This window comes from Ranitomeya variabilis, chromosome 5, assembly GCF_051348905.1.
Source record: "Ranitomeya variabilis isolate aRanVar5 chromosome 5, aRanVar5.hap1, whole genome shotgun sequence".
In the NCBI taxonomy this organism is placed as follows: domain Eukaryota; kingdom Metazoa; phylum Chordata; class Amphibia; order Anura; family Dendrobatidae; genus Ranitomeya; species Ranitomeya variabilis.
This window is the reverse complement of record NC_135236.1, coordinates 451091315-451110052: the sequence shown is the minus strand read 5'-3', so window position 1 is coordinate 451110052 and position 18738 is coordinate 451091315. Positions and strand designations below refer to the sequence as shown.

The following is an 18738-nucleotide window of genomic DNA, read 5'->3' as shown; positions in this document are numbered from 1 at the left end:
AGACCAGCGACAGTGGAAGAAGCTGCATCTCTCGCTGATGAGGCTCTCACCATCAAGCCTCAGTGGAGGGTTCTGTTGGAGGATGGAGAGAGGCCTACCAGCTCCACAACGTCGGTGGCCCCCAGTTCTTCTGTCCCCATTGTTCCCTGTTCCTCTAAGCCACCACCTCATGCTGATACCCGTGTAAATGTGCCTCCAGTTGCTTCTACTGCATTTTCTGGAATACAACGAGGAGAGGAAGTAGCAGAGCGCAGGTGTTATGGTTGTGGGCATCCGGGGCATCTGCAGGCCTCATGCCCAGCCAGCCCATGGAGGAGTCATCCTCAAACCCCTACAGCACCTTCAGGTGGGAGCCGGCCTCCAGGTTCCCTTACCCCTCGCCCAAGAGGACGCCTTGGATGGAGTGAGACCCAGCACAGATGCTATCGATGTGGGCAGCCGGGGCATCTGCAAGCCTCCTGCCCAGCTGTTCAAATGAGGATTGATCCTGTACCCAGTCATATTATTAATTATGTACAGCCAAGTGCCATGGAGGAAGATGTGTCACCACTACGTGAGGACTGGCCTAGTGCCTCACCCACCCATGTTGCACCACTAGGAGTTTATGGTGTGCGACCTGCAGCTATGACGACTTCTGCTCATCGAGGTAAGCACTTGCAGGAGGTCGTGCTGGATTGACAGAGACTTATTGGATTTTGTGACTCGGGGGCTTTCCTCACACTGGCTGATCCCCGAGTGGTTCGGCCTGAGGCAGTTCATAGAGGACCTGGGATTGTCATTAGACTGGCTGGTGGGCAATGGAGGACTATTCCCACAGCCACTGTGGATCTGAACTTTGGTTTTGGGGTCAGGCGATGTGTGGTTGGGGTGATGGGTGGTCTGCCTGCAGATGTTCTCCTGGGCAATGATGTGGGAGACCTATGATGCCAATTCGTGGCTGCATGAAGCCACATGTAAGTTACACTCTGCCTGTGTGTACTTAACCAGCGACCTGTAGAGGTCCCTAGTACGTACACAAATTGGGAGGGGAAGGGATTGTCATGATATGTACTTTTACCCTGTCCTGTATTTGAATAATATGCCATTTGATGTATGTAACTGTTCTCTGGTTTCTATTAGCTGTAATTTATGTATTTTCTTGTGCTGGGAGTCACCTGTAACAATGTCTCCTTCCCCCAATACTTGCAGCCCTAAGCTTTAATGTAATTAAGCTTTGTCAACTAGTGAAGGAATAGCCATTCTTCCTCACAGCACGTGGCTAGTCAAATGTACATACTACCTAGACTAAGCGGAGCCGACCAGCATAGAATCTTCTGATGGACCCAACCATTGAATAGAAGGTGTGACCCCTACCCCCTTCATGGGTGGATCCCAGGAGCTCAGACAATCCATTCTTATTTTGAGATCAGATGTGAGTTGATCCTAAAAGGAGAAGGAGTGGGGATTCTTAGCTAAGGCAAGACCCCACATCCATCTGTGACTGCGGAAGCGAACGGGGCGAGACTTGAGCTGAGGACATATCTCGTCATTCGTGAGATTGTTTTGGGATCCCTTGGACTCGTGTGGACTATTGCTTGGTTAGCTGGCACAAGGATTATCGGAAGGTGCCCCGAACCTGTTCCATTGGACTAATTGTGGACTCTGTAGATCTACCTGCATGTGTTGTTCCAGCGTTCTTGATAATAAATCTGTGGAATCATCCCTTGGCCTGTTGCCCCTTCTTGCTCTGCCGTACACCCCGTCACAGTCTGGAGCAGGGGCAACTGAACGCTGCACTGGGACAATGAACTGGACGTGGTTGCTGACTGTTGTGTCTTTTCAACTACAAGTTGTGAGCAAGAAGCATCAGCTCCTGCTTCCTGAACAGCAGATTGTGAAGGCAGTAACAAAGGGGAAGGGGCAGTAGTTTCACCCTCAGACACATGTTGCCATACAGGGGAACCATGCACCCTTGGCCTGTTATCTATCTGAGTGGGGGAGCTCTGTGGAACAGATGACCAAGTTCTCACTCCACCTCCTCATCATGACCCACTTTAATGGTGTATGGTGAGAGGCCAGATTAATTACAAGGGAACATAAACAGTTCCTCAGAGTGACTAGCTTTGGTATCATATGTCTACTAGGACTCTTGATGGGGGGAAGAAGGAAGACCAGGTTGAGGATTGTGAGGCCCAGCCTCTTCGCTACTGACATTGGACCATGTGGAACACTTGGTGGTGCGGCTTGTCAACACACTGGAGCCTTTGTCTGCCATCCAACCTATAACATCCTCACACTTGTCTGGATTCGACAGTGGTGTAGAGTGCAACCGAATTTTGACAGGAAGCTAAACAGGCACCCCACACATTCCCATTCCTTAACATAACCCTTTCAGATATTGAAAGCATTATGAAAAAAATTCCTGGCTTTGTCACAACTACTTTCACAGAGGTGTTATATACAAATTTCCTGTATCTAGAAATATGTGGGTAATTTTTTTTAGCTATCAGCTTTTCATTACACCCTGCAAAAGCAGACTCAGGTAAAATGCTGGTAAAAAGTCTTGTTTGTGTATGTCAGCAAGCTTTACGCCAGTCGCACAACTGCCAGATAAATGTTTGTTATTTCAGCAATAGCAGAGCAGCTTTTTTTATAGCAGATTTATTACACATGCCAATAGCAGACTCAGTTAAATTACTGGTAAATAGTGATGTTTTCGTATGTCAGCACGCTTTATGCCAGTCACACAACTTAAGATAAATATACGCTATTTTACCAATAGGCGAGGAATATTATTTAAATCTATAAAAAAAATGCTGTTTATTATATGCTGGCACCGAGGAATATTATTTTGCTAAAAAAAAGATTTTTACTATATATGCTGGTAATGAGGAATATTATTTTGCTGTAAAAGAAAGCTGTTTAGTATATGCTGGTACTGAGGAATATTATTTTGCTCTAAAAAACCTGTTTAGTATATAAACGAGATACCAATTCACCGCGTTATGCTGAGATAATAGAGAGAGAGAGTGAAAAAAAAATGCTCACTCTGTGATTGTGTTAATATGGAGCATATACTGTATCAGAAAACTCATAAGAATTAAATCCTTTTGGTGGTCATACTTGGTGTGAATGTCCATGAGAGACCTCTTGGACCGGGTACTGGGTTCTAGCGTCAAGGGGGTTCTGCTGGTAGTGTGCTTTAATTGTGCGTATTTAGTACTTCAGGGATTAACAATATGTTATATGATTAATGGATGTGTTCCCTACACCTAAATACTAGCCTCTGAGTACTTGAGACTTACTGCGGTATAGGCAGAGGCAGCAATTGACACTTGAAGGTGAAGGCAGTCCAACCAGTGAGATACTGATGGAAAGCAGTAGGTAAATGAGAGCGGTAATTAGAGGAGATCGCTCGGGCAGCTGAGTGCTTGAATAACCTTTGCTTATATGTGTAAGATTAGTATGAGCCCATAAGACCTTACTGCGATATAAGATATGGGCAGAGGCAGCATATAATAATTGTAGGTGATGGCAGTCCAACTAGTTGAAACGCTGGTAGCAAGCACTAAATAAATGATATAAGATAGCGGTGATTAGAGAAATACTCTCATAGAGTTAAATGCTAGAGATAGAATTGTAATTATAGTGCGCTTAGTTGTAGAGCCTAATTCCTTGCGTGGGCCGGCTGGGTGCTGCTGCTAAGCGTGGTGGTGCTGGCTAGCAGTGACAGTGCGGTCTGAGAACGCGCTGACCCCTTGCATGCTCCTGCTGAAAGCAGCTCTAAGGGTTGTGGCGTGGAAAAAAGCTTCTGTGACGTCACGTAGAAGCAGGACGGGTGCGCGATAGGCTCAATCCTAGGCGATTCAAGGGGTGTCTCCCCTCTTCGTCGGGGATATCGACGTAATGTGATAATCAAACAAATAATTAACTTAAAATACAAATATATGTTGCATAACATTGGTGAATGAAGTCGTGGTGCTGTTAGAGTCATATTTAATATTTTGTGTGACTTCCATGAGCTTGAAGGACTGCATCCATGCGGTTCAACAATGATTTGTACAATTTATTAATGAAGTCATCAGGAATAGCAAAGAATGCAGTCTTACATGCCTCCCAGAGTTCATAAAATTCTTTGGTTTTGTCTTCCAAGCTTCCTCTTTCATCCTACCCCAAACATGTTCAATGATGTTCATGTCTGGTGACTGGGCTGGTCAGTCCTTGAGAACCTTGATCTTTTTTGCCTGGAGGAAATTTGCTGGGAGTGTATACTGGTACTGAGGAATATTATTTTGCTCTTAAAAATGCTGTTTAGTATATGCTGGCACTGGATATGACACCCTGCCTAGCACTGATGAATATTATTTAGCTGTAAAAAAAAGTGGTTTAGTATATTCTGGTACACATGAATATGATGTAGCTAAAAAATGTTTAGTATATGCTGGTACTGAGTAATATTATTTGGCTCTAAAAAGAGCTGTTTTGTATATTATGGTACTGGATATGAATCCTTGCCTCTCTCCCTACTCCACAATCTGTTCCTACACTAAACACAATGCAACCTGGCAGAGATCTGAAGCATGTACATGCAATGCTAACACCATGCCTCCCTTTCCCTCTCCCTGGTATTAAATCTCTACCAATGCTATCTAAACTTAACAGAGAACTAATCTGCACCCTAAACAGCTTTAAAAAAAGAGCTTTTTGGACTCAGAAACTCTCCTTATATGCTGACACTAAGTTCCCACTATGCTGTTTCCGCATGCAATGTGTACAAGATGGCGCCGGCAGGGCTTAAATATCCCCCTATGATGCTGTAAGGCCAGCCAATCACAGAAATGTCACAACAAAGATGGTGATGGCATTACCATAATTGGCAAGCAAGCCCAGCATGTTCATTGGCTACTATAAAAGCGCCAAACATGCTGGATGGGTCAGTCGAATATACCGAGGCAAATAGCTAATTACTTGACGAATAATGAATAGTGCCGAATGTACTCGCTCATCACTAGTTAAAATGTCATGCTCATGACTAAATATAAAATATCCTTGAAACAGTGCTACTTTTATGGTATGGAGAGAGGATTTTTCAGACCAGAGTGGTGGAAATTTTTAGGCCAGGCTGCAGGTGCAGCAATATAGCTAAAGTGTTAAATAATTCTAGTCTGTAAAGCCTACTTATACAGGCGAATGATTGTCAAATGATTGTTCATAAGTACAGATGAGCGAATGTGTTCGGAAAACGTTCTCAAATTTGGCAGGAACGTAGCACATTCGGATTTGTGTTCGCTTTCAAAAGCATTTTTACTCAAAGTAGGCAAAATTTGGTCACAGTTCGATATATCATCACGTTTCCACTAAATGCTTTTGTTATTACTTTGGCTAGGATGGTGGTGCTCTATGATGAGCGGGGGGATGTGTTTGATGAGGGGAGAGGGTGTGGAGATGTTAGAGGAGCGTGTGAAGAGATTACAGGAGCCGCGAATGCTTTTTTTGTTCTCTTAACTTTGTGTGTTGATTTCAGCAACCAATCAGGGTGCAGAAACCATCCACAACATCATGACACAAGGTATTCGGTGATTGGCTGCCAAAGTCACATGTCCCTGGCCGTATAAAGAGTGGACATCTTGTTTTACTGGCGCCATTTTCTCAGTGTCAGAGTGCAGAGAGTTCGCTCCTGCACAAGGGCTGTAGCTGAAAGTGAACTTGTCAGTTGAATAGATAGTCCAGTGTGAAATTGATCTTCCAGCATCAAAATAGATTGTGCAAAAACTGTGTGGCAGTCTTCGGAAGATCCCTTTGCTACTCCAAGTCATTTGTGCGAAAACTGTGTTACAGTGGCAAATCAGAAGGCCGGATTTCTACTTAAAAATCGTTAGACCTAATAATGAGGTGTAGCCTGGAGGGCCAATAACCTACTTCAAATCATTTGTGCTTAAACTGTGATTCAGTGGCAAATCAGAAGATCAAATTTCCAAGTAAAAGTAGATAGGCCTAATATTGTGCTGCAGCCACGAGGCCCAATTTGCTGCTCCAAATCGTTTGTGCTAAAACTGTGTTTCAGTGGCAAATCAGAAAGCCAGATTTCCAATTAAAAATTGTAAGGCCTAATATAGTGGTGCATCCATGAGGCTCAATTACCAACTCCAAATCGTTTGTGCTAAAACTGTGTTTCAGAGACAAATCAGAAGGCCAGATTTCCACTTAAAAATTGTTAGGCATAATATAGTGGTGCAGCCATGAGGCCCAATTACCTCTAAGAAAATAAATAGTGATTGTTCATTTAGTGACAGGTGACTGACAGCTGTGGTCCTAAAGTTCTGAAACAGCAGGTTACAAGAGGGGAAGGCTACTTAAAACATGAGTGGGAAAAAGCGGGATCGTGGTGGAAGGGAGAATAGGCTTGATATTCGACGTGTAGGTTGGGTTAGGTGTTAATTAGTGTTGAGCGATACCGTCCGATACTTGAAAGTATCGGTATCGGAAAGTATCGGCCGATACTGGCAAAGTATCGGATCTAATCCGATACCGATACCCGATACCCGATACCAATACAAATCAATGGGACACCAAGTATCGGACGGTATCCTGTATGGTTCCCAGGGTCTGAAGGAGAGGAAACTCTCCTTCAGGCCCTGGGATCCATATCAATGTGTAAAAGAAAGAATTAAAATAAAAAATAGGGATATACTCACCCTCCGGCGCAGCCTGGACTTTACCGCCGTAATCGGGAGCCGTTGTACCTAAGAATGCGTGCTTGAAGGGCCTTAGATGAGGTCACTGCGCTCTGATTGGTCCGTAGCGGTCGCGTGACCGCTACGCGACCAATCACAAAGCAGTGACGTCACCTAAGGTCTTTCAAGCGCTTGAAATACCTTAGGTGACGTCACGGCTTTGTGATTGGTCGCGTAGCGGTCACGCGACCGCTACGGACCAATCAGAGCGCAGTGACCTCATCTAAGGCCCTTCAAGCGCGCATTCTTAGGTACAACGGCTCCCGGTTACGGCGGTAAAGTCCAGGCTGCGTCGGAGAGGTGAGTATATCCCTATTTTTTATTTTAATTCTTTCTTTTACACATTGATATTAATCCCGATACCGATTCCCGATACAACAAAAGTATCGGATCTCGGTATCGGAATTCCGATACCGGCAAGTATCGGCCGATACCCGATACTTGCGGTATCGGAATGCGCAACACTAGTGTTAATATGAATGAAAGCTCAACTGAACAAACACCATTTTGTCCTATCCAAAGACCACTGACAACATCTTTTACTGGCTGGGCTACTCAACTCCCTTTCTTTGGCAGCCACACAGTGGTACGCCTTGTAGATGAGGCTCAAAAAGAGCATGTGCTCCTGTGGATGGCAAGCGCTGCACCAAGTGGTCTCTCCTCCTCTTCCTCCATCTTAACATAACACACAGTACAGTCCTCAGAGGTGGCACTCAATCACCCTTTTTGCTCCCACGTCAAAAATTTCCAAACACCCAAATGACTGTGGGATGGGCCATTATGAAGAGCTGTTCACATATTTTATTCTATTGGAATCAGAGGTCTGCTCCAAAGAATCAGATAATCTAAATGAGGAAAGCATCTGCACCAATGTCCAAAATTTTTTCATGTTGGATCCAGGACAGGGCAAAGTAAGGTCTGAGCAGAATACAGACTCTCGTCACCAGGCATTAACCACTAAGAGTGGAGGTGATCCTGTTGAGACTCAGATACCAGAGTCGCATGCGGACTGTACTGTGGTGTCAGGGCAGTAGGAGGAAGAGAGTGACTGGATGACAAGATTGTCGATCCCACTTAATGTGAACCCAGATTTATGCAGCTGAGTAGCACAGACACAAAGTGATGCAACCACAATAAGCACTGCATCCTCAGCCCCAACTATGGCTGTGGCCAGCACCAGTCACGAGTGTGCAGTTTGCAGGGGCGGCAAGGGTTGCCTAGCCTGGGCATTTTTTTGAGACCGCAAAGGATGACCCAACACATGTTATCTGTCAAATTTGTTGGCTGCTCCACAATACTTGGCATCCCCAAGGCTTAAGGGACAAACCTCTGAATCTGACACTTCCTCCACTGCTTCTACCTCCTCCACCTCCTCTAGGACCTCCACCTGTGCTCTCAACCTCTCCCTTAATCAGACACACATTCCAACAGTGCAGAAAGAATCTCCCCCACTTCCATACTGCATTGAACTTAATATGCCTTGGAAACCACTGTCACACAGCTCAAGAGTTGTGGAAAGATATCCAAGCTGAGTTAGGGCAATGGCTGTCTCCACTAAACCTGGACCCAGGGAAGGCCGTGTGCAATAACTGTGCAATCCTTGTGGCATTCCTACGCCACGGCAGCCTCACACATGTGCCTTGCATGGCTCACATCCTCAACCTGGTGGCACAGCAATTTCTATGCCACTATCCTGGCCAGGATGCACTACTGCAGAAAGCTCGGTCACTGTGTGCTCACTTCCGGCGATCGCACCCTGCATTGCATTGCTTCAGAGATCTTTCGGCCTATTGGTTAACCATTTGATTAGCAATGTTCTGATATGGTGGAATCCACTCTGCACATTTTGCAGCGGCTGTAGCAGCAGCAATGCAATGAGCACTGGTGCAGCATGCCTTTTTGCATAGCCTGGGACCTCTGCACCTTCTGCACAGTTTTGAAATGGCTGAAAAGATGGTTAGCGCTGATAATGCCATGATCAGTATCATTATTCTGGTCATCCACATGCTGGAGCACACTTTGAATAGTCTGCGTGAGGAGGTGATGGTCCCAGAGAAAGAGTTGGAAGCAGAGGAGGATGCAGAAGGGATAACAATCTCTCAAATTTCCGGACAAACTGTTAGTGAAGATGCAGAAGCTATGGAACAAATGGAGGAGGATGAGGTGATGGACACGCAACAGTCAGGAGATGAAGAGAATAATGATCCGGTTTCTGTTGTCCGTGGTTGGCAGGAAGGGATGGAGGAAGAAACCTTGAGTGTTATCTTCAACATGATGCCCGCATTCTTAGGGTTAGAAATAGTGCTGACTACTGTGTTGCCACTCTGTTAGTTCCATGGTACTTGAGTAAATTAAGGTAGATACTACCCCCTGGATGCGTGCATGTTGGAGAATCGAAACATGCTTGTAGACAATCTCTGAATGTGTAGACCACCTAACCTTCATAAAAATGAACAAGTCATGGATCTCCAATGACTTTTGCACCCTAGTTGCAGATTGGGCACAGTAGATGATGGTGTCGTTTTTAGTATCATGTATTGATCTTGCGTTATTGCAGTCTGTGCCATGTTTGTAGCGACTTCTGTGCCTTCTGTTGCTACTGCTGCTGATGTTGCAAACAATTTTTTGAAATGTGGAGACTCAAAGTTAGGTCTCCATCTGGTGGGTTGTCTGTAGTAGGTGTGCCAGAGGCCTATTATACTGTTTCTACGCTGTGGAAATTTATGCCACTTTAGTGGTGTGTGACAATTACTTTTTTGAAATGTGGAACTCCAAGTTGGGTCTCCATCTGGTGGGTTGCCTGTGTAAGTAGGGCTCCCAGACAGGCAGGACTGCACTCACTTTCAGTCAACTACCTGTATTATTTTCCTTACATTTTTCTACCAATAGTACTATATGAAACTGATGTTTGTGCCATCTGATTGTGTCTGGGATAATCAGTCGTACACTGCACAAATCTGGCCTTTATTGAAGAGTGGCAAGAAGAAAGCCATTTCTCAAAGATATCCATAAAAAGTGTTGCTTAAAGTTTGCAACAAGCCACCTGGGAGACACACCAAACATGTGGAAGAAGGTGCTCTGGTCAGACGTAACCAAAATCAAACTTTTGGCAACAATGCCAAATGATATGTTTGGCGTAAAGGCAACACAGCTCATCACCCTGAACACACCATGCCCACTGTCAAACATGATGGTGGCAGCATCATGGTTTGGGCTTGCTTTTCTTCAGCAGGGACAGGGAAGATGGTTAAAATTGATGGGAAGATGGATGGAGCCAAATACAGGACCATTCTTGAAGAAAACCTGTAGGAGTCTGCAAAAGACGTGAGACTGGGACGGAGATTTGTCTTCCAACAAGACAATGATCCCAAAGCATAAAGCAAAATCTGCAATGGAATGGTTCACAAATAAACGTATCCAGGTGTTAGAATGGCCAAGTCAAAGTCCAAGTCCTCAATCCAATCGAGAAGCTGTGGAAAGAGTGGAAAACTCCTGTTCACAAACGATCTCCATCAAACCTCACTGAGCTCAAGCTGTTTGCCAAGGAAGAATGGGCAAGAATTTCAGTATCTACTGTAGATGTACAAAACTGATAGAGACATACCCCAAGCGACTTGCAGCTGTAATAGCAGCAAAAGGTGGCGCAAAAATGTATTAAGTTAAAGGGGCTGAATAACATTGCACGCCCCACTTTTCAATTTTTGATTTTCCACAAAAATGTAAAATAACCAATAAATTTCATTCAACTTCACAATTGTGTTCCACTTGTTGTTGATTCTTCACCAAAAATTTACATTTGGTATCTTTATGTTTGAAGCATGATATATTGGAAAAGGTTGAAAAGTTCCAGGGAGCCGAATACATTCACAAGGCACTGTACATTTGGTTTGGCCTCTCATTGAATCTAATGGAGCTCGGTTAGGTTCATAGTACCGTTTGGCAAACATGTCTAATCGTTCGACGAATCAAACCGAATTAAACCTTGAAAGGTTTGCTCATCTCTGTTCATGAGTGCACTTATTTCCAGTCATCAGTCCTTGTAAGCATGCTGCCAATGAGCTGAAGAATGAGTGTTTCGGATCACCTCAACAAGCCGATACACAAGCTGATTGGATAATTTATGCTGTCATGAAAGCCTTGATTTTGGTTGCACATTGTCCCATGTAAACAGTGAATGTACCACTGACAATATGCATCCTATGTAGGGACAGAACAATTGTGTTCATAATTAGTCTGTTCCCTGTGAGGGATTCACTTTCAAGCAGCTGGGTAGGCATGAAACTTCTTGGTGCAAAGGAAATTTTATTTTACTTCATAAAACTCTTCATGTAATGCGAAAAGAAACAAACAGAAATGTCCTTATCAGCCCCTCGCAAGGCCATCCAGTTTCCTAAAGGTCCTTCACCCAAACCTAAGGATTCAGAAGTGCTCTTGTAAGGAAGTTGAGGTGCTGCCCACAATTCCCCTTGAAGGTATGAAGCGGGCATAAAATGCATTGCACAGTATTTAACTGTGGTTTTGTCTGTGTGTTTAGTAATTTGCATGCACTTAGTTGATTGGTAGAGTTAATAGTTGGGACTAGCCAAGAATAGGAGGGGCTATGTGGTCAGACAGAATATGACTTCTTTCCTGATAGTTAGAGCCCAGTGTTCAGCAGATGAAAACCTAAGGTCCGACAGTTGGTAGACTGACAGTGTGTTGTCTGTGAATATGGAGGACCACAGGGCATCAGATAATATGTCCTAATGACCAATGAACTGTATGAGACATTTGAAAGATTTTAACCCAGGCCAAGAAGACCACCTTAACAGTACTGAATTTAATTCAGGGGAGGTAGAAGGCACACTTACAGGAGATTGAAGAATAAGGAATTGTCAGCAAGACTTTGGTGAGAACAGTTATCTATAGTGAAAGGAAGCTCAATTGTGAATATTGACAGGAAGCAATGGTCACCTTACTGGGACTTAAACTTCCCTATGAAGAATAGTGGACTTTCAAGGCTTTAGTGAGGAGTTGTACCGATGTACCTCTAGCAGTGCGTACCTCACTGGTCAGTTGGGAACCGAGAGAAGCTGGGAGTGGCCGCAGCATTACACCTCCACCCATGCGGCTCTCTCAGGGGATGATGGAGTCTCCCATAATAGTTTGATGGATTGTCATGAGATGCAAGAGTGTGAAGTGCAAAAGAGACGAAGTGCAATTAAATATAGCCTAGAAGTGCCCATGTCTGTATAATGCAAGAGAAACCTGTGTGAATAAATGTGCCTATTATCTGATGTACATACAGTAGTTCTTGTTAAGTTCATGTTCAGTAAAAAGAAGTTTATTTTGGAACTTTGGTTTCCCTCAATCTGTTCTGTAACATAAAATCCTGGTCTGCCCAATATAATGACACCATGCAGACTGAAGAGGTGTATCACCCAGGTAACAAGAGCACACACCAAGGACCCTGATTTTTACATAACGTGCCGGGGAGTGGAAGATCAGTAACTTCCTTAGCTTTCGCCCTGCGCCATGTTACACTCACACCTCCATTGCCAGGTAGATATGATCCTCTCTGCTGCCCTTTTAATTCCAGCTGAACCTCCTGGATTGGAGGACGGGAATTACTGCTCCCACCCATCATTACCAATCATTCCTGACACCTGAACCCGTACTCTTCCACTAAATTTTTTTCAGGTATCACATCACCATGGCTAGAAAAATAAAAGTGCAAGCCGGTGGTGTATTTCACTTGCTGTGAGGACTGGCGGAACACACCGAGTTAATATGGATGTTATAATTGGTGCGTTCGCAGTCTGGGTCCACCATGCAGGAGACAACCTGCTGCTAGAAAATGACGACACTATGTGGCGGTATAAGTGAACTCAGATACTTCACTGAGTCACACAGAAAAGAACACGCTGTGCCCTGTTAGCGTTACAGGGGAACACAGCTAACTGCTGAGCTGATGGCAGTCAGTGTTCACGCACACAAAAAAGCACACAAAAACTCCTCACCGGAGGTGCCGGTATTCTAGGGGCTTATTTCAGCCAGGTCTCTGAATACAATCATACTGGCGCGACCACAATTAGCAAGCTCATAACATGAAGTGATACTCAGGACAAATTGTACAACAACTTTTGGGGTCCAATTTCTCCTATTACCCTTGGTAAAATAAAACAAGTTGGAGCTGAAGTAAATTTTTTGTGAAAAAAAGTTAAATGTTCTTTTTTTTTTTAAACATTCCAAAAATTCCTGTGAAACACCTGAAGGGTTAATAAACTTCTTGAATGTGGTTTTGAGCACCTTGAGGGGTGCAGTTTTTAGAATGGTGTCACACTTGGTTATTTTCTATCATATAGACCCCTCAAAATGAGTTCAAATGTGATGTGGTCCCTAAAAAAAAATGGTGTTGTAAAAATGAGAAATTGCTGGTAAACTTTTAACCCTTATTACTCCCTAACCAAATTTTTTTTTACTACTATCATGAAGTACAATATGTCACGAGAAAACAATGTCAGAATCACCAGGATCCATTTAAGCGTTCCAGAGTTATAACCTCATAAAGGGACAGTGGTCAGAATTGTAAAAATTGGCCTGGTCATTAACGTGCAAGCCACCCTTGGGGGTAAAGGGGTTAAAATTATAGACTGTTCATGTTTTTGTCAGTGGGCAAACTTAAACTTAAAATCAGCAAGGGATCAAATAATCATTTCCTTCACTGTATATATTTGTGTGTTTTGACAAATATTTCCTGTGAAAACAATGTGTAAATGACATAGAGAATTGCTCTATGTAAAAGCTCATGTTAAAATCGTGTTACAATCAGATAGCAATCGCACAGCATTCAGACGTAAATCGGATGCTAGGTGTGAAAAATTGGATTGTACACACATGACACTCGCTTGACACTTGCATTGCGCTCGTGCGACTCTCGGCAGGGAGACTTGGACCAATTTTTCATACGTTTAGTGTGACTCTGGCCTAACAGTTTCCATCACCAGATCACATACATAGACTGCAGCTTTTGTTTTGGCCAAAAGATTTTTTAATCTGCCACCATGATAAGGTAGACTTTTATGGCCAGGCTCTACTCTACTGTAACTTATGAAACATTTGTTAAAATATCCAATACTCTTTAAGTATATTTTAATTTATTTTTAAATTTTTAAAATGACCAATAATATCACATACAAGGGACAAATACCACCACGCCATGACTAAACCACATATTATCCGCAAAGTGACTAAATAATACCACATACAAGGAACAAATACCCCCAAACCATGACCAAACCACATATTACCACCACAGTGACTGCTTAATACCACATACAAGGCACAAATACCGCCATACCATAACCAGATGACATATTATCACCACATAGTGACTGAATAATACAATACTGATCATTAATAAAAAAAACACAATACTTATATTACCATAAGTGCCATTACACAGAAGCTCTGTATATAGTGTCAGTTTACAGGTAATACAGGGATCACCAGTGACATTATAAACAGGAACTCTATATATAGTGTCAATGTACAGGTAATAAAGGGATCACCAGTGACATTATACATAGGAGCTCTGTATATAGTATCAATATACAGGTTATACAGTGATCACCATTGACATTATAAACAGGAGCTCTGCATATAGTGTCAGTGTACAGGTACTACAGTGATCACCAGTGACAATATACACAGGAACTTTAAATATAGAGTCAGTGTAAGGCAATACAAAGATCACCAGTGACATTATGCACAGGGGCTCTGTATATAGTGATGCACAGGTAATACAGTGATATAATACACAGAAGCTCTGTATATAGTGTCAGTGTACAGGTAATACAGGCACCATCAGTGACATTGTACACAAGAGCTCTGTATATAATATATATTGTATAGTGTAAGTGTACATATAATACACTGACTCACCAGTGACATCTCTAGTTGAAGTCCTTCATATTCCTTTTCATCTTCATCCAGCACAGACCACCATCACTTCTTCCAGCCAAGACTCATGTCTGCAGGAAATAACAGAGTTATCTAAAGTGCTGCTTGCAGAGCACATTACTTATTTTTTCCAACTTCTACACTATACCAAATGAAGACAAAAAGGTGACATAATGTCATGCTGCACAGTACCAGTACCCACCCCATTGAAAACAGGATCCTCAAAAATATAATATATCACTGCAGTAATAATATCCCTTAATCAGCCCCTACAGTAATAACATCCCCCATCCTGGCCCCCTTGTGCCTCATTCCTGGCTCCAGCCATATGTTTTTCCATCCTGCCCTCACGTGTCTCCATTCTGCCTTCATGTGATGTCTCATTCTGCCCCATATGATCTCCCCATCCTGCCCCATCTGTCTCCAATCTGCCCCATCTGTCCCATGAACCTGCTCCATCTGTCCCATAATCCTGTCCCTTCTATCCCATGAACTTGCCCCATCTGTCTCCATCCTGCCCCATATCTCTCCATCCTGCCTCATGTTCCTGCCCCATCTGTCTCTATCCTGCCCCATCCATCTCCATCCTGCCCCATGATCCTGCACCATGTGTCTCCTGTTAGGGTTGGCAGAGTGCACCGAGTATAAATATATGTAATAATAGGTGCATTTGCAACCCGGGGTCCACCGTGCAGGAGAGGAACTTGCTGCTAGCAATTGGTGGCACTATATGGTGGTATTAGCAAACTCTGTTACTTCACAGAATCGCTAGGATAGGGAAACGCTGTGCCCTGTTAACCTCACAGAGGAACACAGCTACCAAACAGAGCAAAACTGTGGTCATGCAGTTAGCATAGCACACAAACAACTCCTCACCGGAGGTGTCGGTATTCTAGGGGCTTATTTCAGCCAAGACCTGAATCCAAACACACAAAACTCCTCACCGGAGGTACTGGTATTCTAAGGGCCTATTTCAGCCAAGACCTGAATCCAAACACACAAAACTCCCGGTATTCTAGGGGCTTATTTCAGCCAACCCTGACCTCATGCAAACATGACCACACAGTAGCAAGGCTCAAAACATAGGTTGATACTAGCACATGGCCGTGCGGCCATGCAAACCTTTTATAGCTGTAGCAGACAAGGACCTTCCTAGTGGTCCAGTAGGAGCTGCTACAGGACCTGAGCATGTGACCCCAGACCTCCAATGGGAGGTCATCCTGTGGGCATGCTCAGTATGGGAAAAGCGGGACTTAGTCCCAGAAAGACCTGCTCGCTGCTGAACATTGCTGGCTGCAATAACAGCCTGAAAGGGCAGTAGTAACCAGTCATCCAGTATCAGCCTGAGCCAGACACTGGAACCGATGTCTCCGCTGAGCAGGCTCCACTGCAGCTGGAAAAGAATGGGAGACCACAGCAGACATGGTTAGAGATTCCCCTGTGCAGCGGCGGGAACTCGACAACTAACATCTCCATCTTGCCTCTTCTGTCTCCATCCTGTTCCATGATCCTACACCATGTGTCTCCATCCTGCCCCTTCTGTCTCCATCCTACCCCATGATCCTGCCCCATGTGTCTCCATCCTGATCCATGATCCTGCACCATGTGTCTTCATCCTGACCCATCAGTCTCCATCCTGCCGCCTATACCATTGGTATGGTCCATGTGTCTCCATCCTGCCACCCAAACTTATTGCAGCTTGTCGATTTCAACTAAAAAAACCCACAAAACACAGTTTCTCCTTACCTGACCATGATCCAATGGCGATGTTCCAGATGCAGGTTCATTTACTGCACCGGCAGGATCCTCCTGCCCCTGGGGCCCGGTGAAGATGGGGAACCTGGTCTGGGCCCCCTATGCTCAACCGGCCCCACATGCCAATAAGGGATGTAATGCCCTGATGGCAGCCCTAACCACTGCAGCGACAATGCACCAGTAGGGTGGGTAGCCTGGTGCCTCACAGCGACCATGCTGCAAGACTGAATCCCCATGACTCCAGACCGTGCACCGCCCCACAAGCACAAAACCACAGCACGATATTCACCACACCGCACAAACACAAAATGAAAGGAGCATTGAAACTCATCTTCCTCAAGCTCTCCGATGAGAGCAAAAATGGTCAGTACCCATTTGTAGTCTCCTGCTAATTAAAATCACCTGTGCCAAACAGTAGGAGAGCATGTCTGCAAAAAAAGGACATAACATGCAATATGCTCAAAAAGAGAAATGAACAGCACCTCCAAAAATCATACATTGATCTAAAAATATATAGAACTGAACATGAGGTTCTTAGTTTAACATTCTGATCATGACATATGAAGCCCACTGCCACGTCACAGCCAAACTCTCAGTCGGTCCTAACTTTTATTGCCTTAAAGGAGTGACGTTGTGCGCTAACCACCACCGCAGTGACAATGCACCAGCAGGGTGGTCGGCTTGGTGCCTCACAGTGATCATGCTGCAAGAGTATGTCCCCATGACTTCAGACCACACCGCCCCACAAGCACAAAACCACAGCAACAATGGCCGCCACACAGCATGAACACCAATTGAAAGGAGTTTTAAAACTCACCTTCCTCAAGCTTTCAGATGAAAGCAAAAATAGGCAAGACCCCTTTAATAGATCATTGTGTGATTTATTTGGAGGTGCCACCTGCATGCTCTGATTTAAAAAACACAGCATTTAAACATCTGATTTCTACACATTGGAGGCAAACAACTCCTCCAACGCTGAAAGAATGGACTCTTAAGGTTCCAGACTTGTACCGTTTAGAAGAACTGTCTAGCTGGGAAACACGCACCCATGAGAAATTTCAAACCTCTTGGCTTCCCTGGATTAAATTTACATCCCCTCCTTCCGGGGTTGGATGACCTTCCCTCTGACACACATCTTCACACATCTTCGCCTATGTCCTAGTATGCTGCTTGACTTCTGCTTCTCCCTTCCTCCCCCAAACCCTTTTGAGTGTGATGCTGTGGTCGAGCCCACCACTTTGCCACCTAGCGGGTCAGTCCGTTTTACCATTTATATGAATCTCTTACCTCTTCTCAACCCTCAGTTACAAGAAATTGTCTTCTCAGCGTCCTACCAGTCACATCTCACAGCCTTTCATTTCTCTCTACTGTAGTAGCTGGAATTTAAGGCTATTTTCTCTAGACCTGAAAATGTTGTTAATGTTATTATACTCACTTGTTTCTCCCAGCAAAGTCCGCACCGATATTATTTGTCTCATGTATATTCAAGTCTCTATTTCTTGAGTTTAATACGCATCTGAGATCTGCTTGTGAGTATCTGCTTTTCGATATTTGTTTTGTTACTTGAAAATTTAAATAAAGAATTTAAATTGAAAAAACACCCACAGCATTTCAGCTTAACAGAAACGCAAAAATGTTGATAACTGTTTTCTGAGATAGTGGCCTACCAAATAGATTGACACGTGCATCAATTTCTACAATAAAGAGAACAAGAAATAGATCACGTGCATCAATTTCTGTCATCGGATGAAATAACTGTTGTGTTTAATCATCTGTCATGCAATCCTGAAGTAATGAAAGATTTAATCTTACTACCTTGCAATTGTAATATATGCTTTATTTTTTAGTGGTGGTCGAAATCTCAGTATGTCTGGAAGAAATCTGGATTTAATTGAAAATATCATTTTTTCAAGAGACGTACATCAAGAAAACGTAAGGGCCATACATTTATTTTTTAAGCAATATTTCAAGATTATGTTTAGTGACTCTATGAACGGCCTCATTCTGATGTCCATGTTTAAACATTTACGTGATAAAATGGTACAGTAGGCATCAGTGTTTTGGATCAGTGTATCATCAGTGTGTCATCGTCTTGTCTGTTTTTACCATCAATGTGTCATCAGTGTTTGGTCTGTTTGCCATTTTTACAATCAGGGAGTGTCAGTGTTTTTCATGGATAGATAAAGAAATAAACAAATGAAAAAGCTTCTCCTATACTTTGCAGTGTTAAATATGGACAGCACAGAGACTATACACTGATATGATCCATGTGCTGTACGTGTTTTTTACAGACCTGTAGAGTTGTATTGACCCTTTTCATTCGTGTTAT

The 18738-nt window shown here is 43.7% G+C and overlaps 1 protein-coding gene across 1 annotated transcript in view; it reads left to right on the top strand.

The window, feature by feature from the left end:
* PLXNC1 (plexin C1) overlaps positions 1–18738 on the top strand; it is a 551210-nt gene that overhangs the window by 258754 nt on the left and 273718 nt on the right. The window contains exon 12 of the mRNA XM_077265401.1: positions 18257–18341. Coding sequence (XP_077121516.1) covers positions 18257–18341 — 85 coding nt within the window. The remainder of the gene's footprint in view (positions 1–18256; positions 18342–18738) is intronic.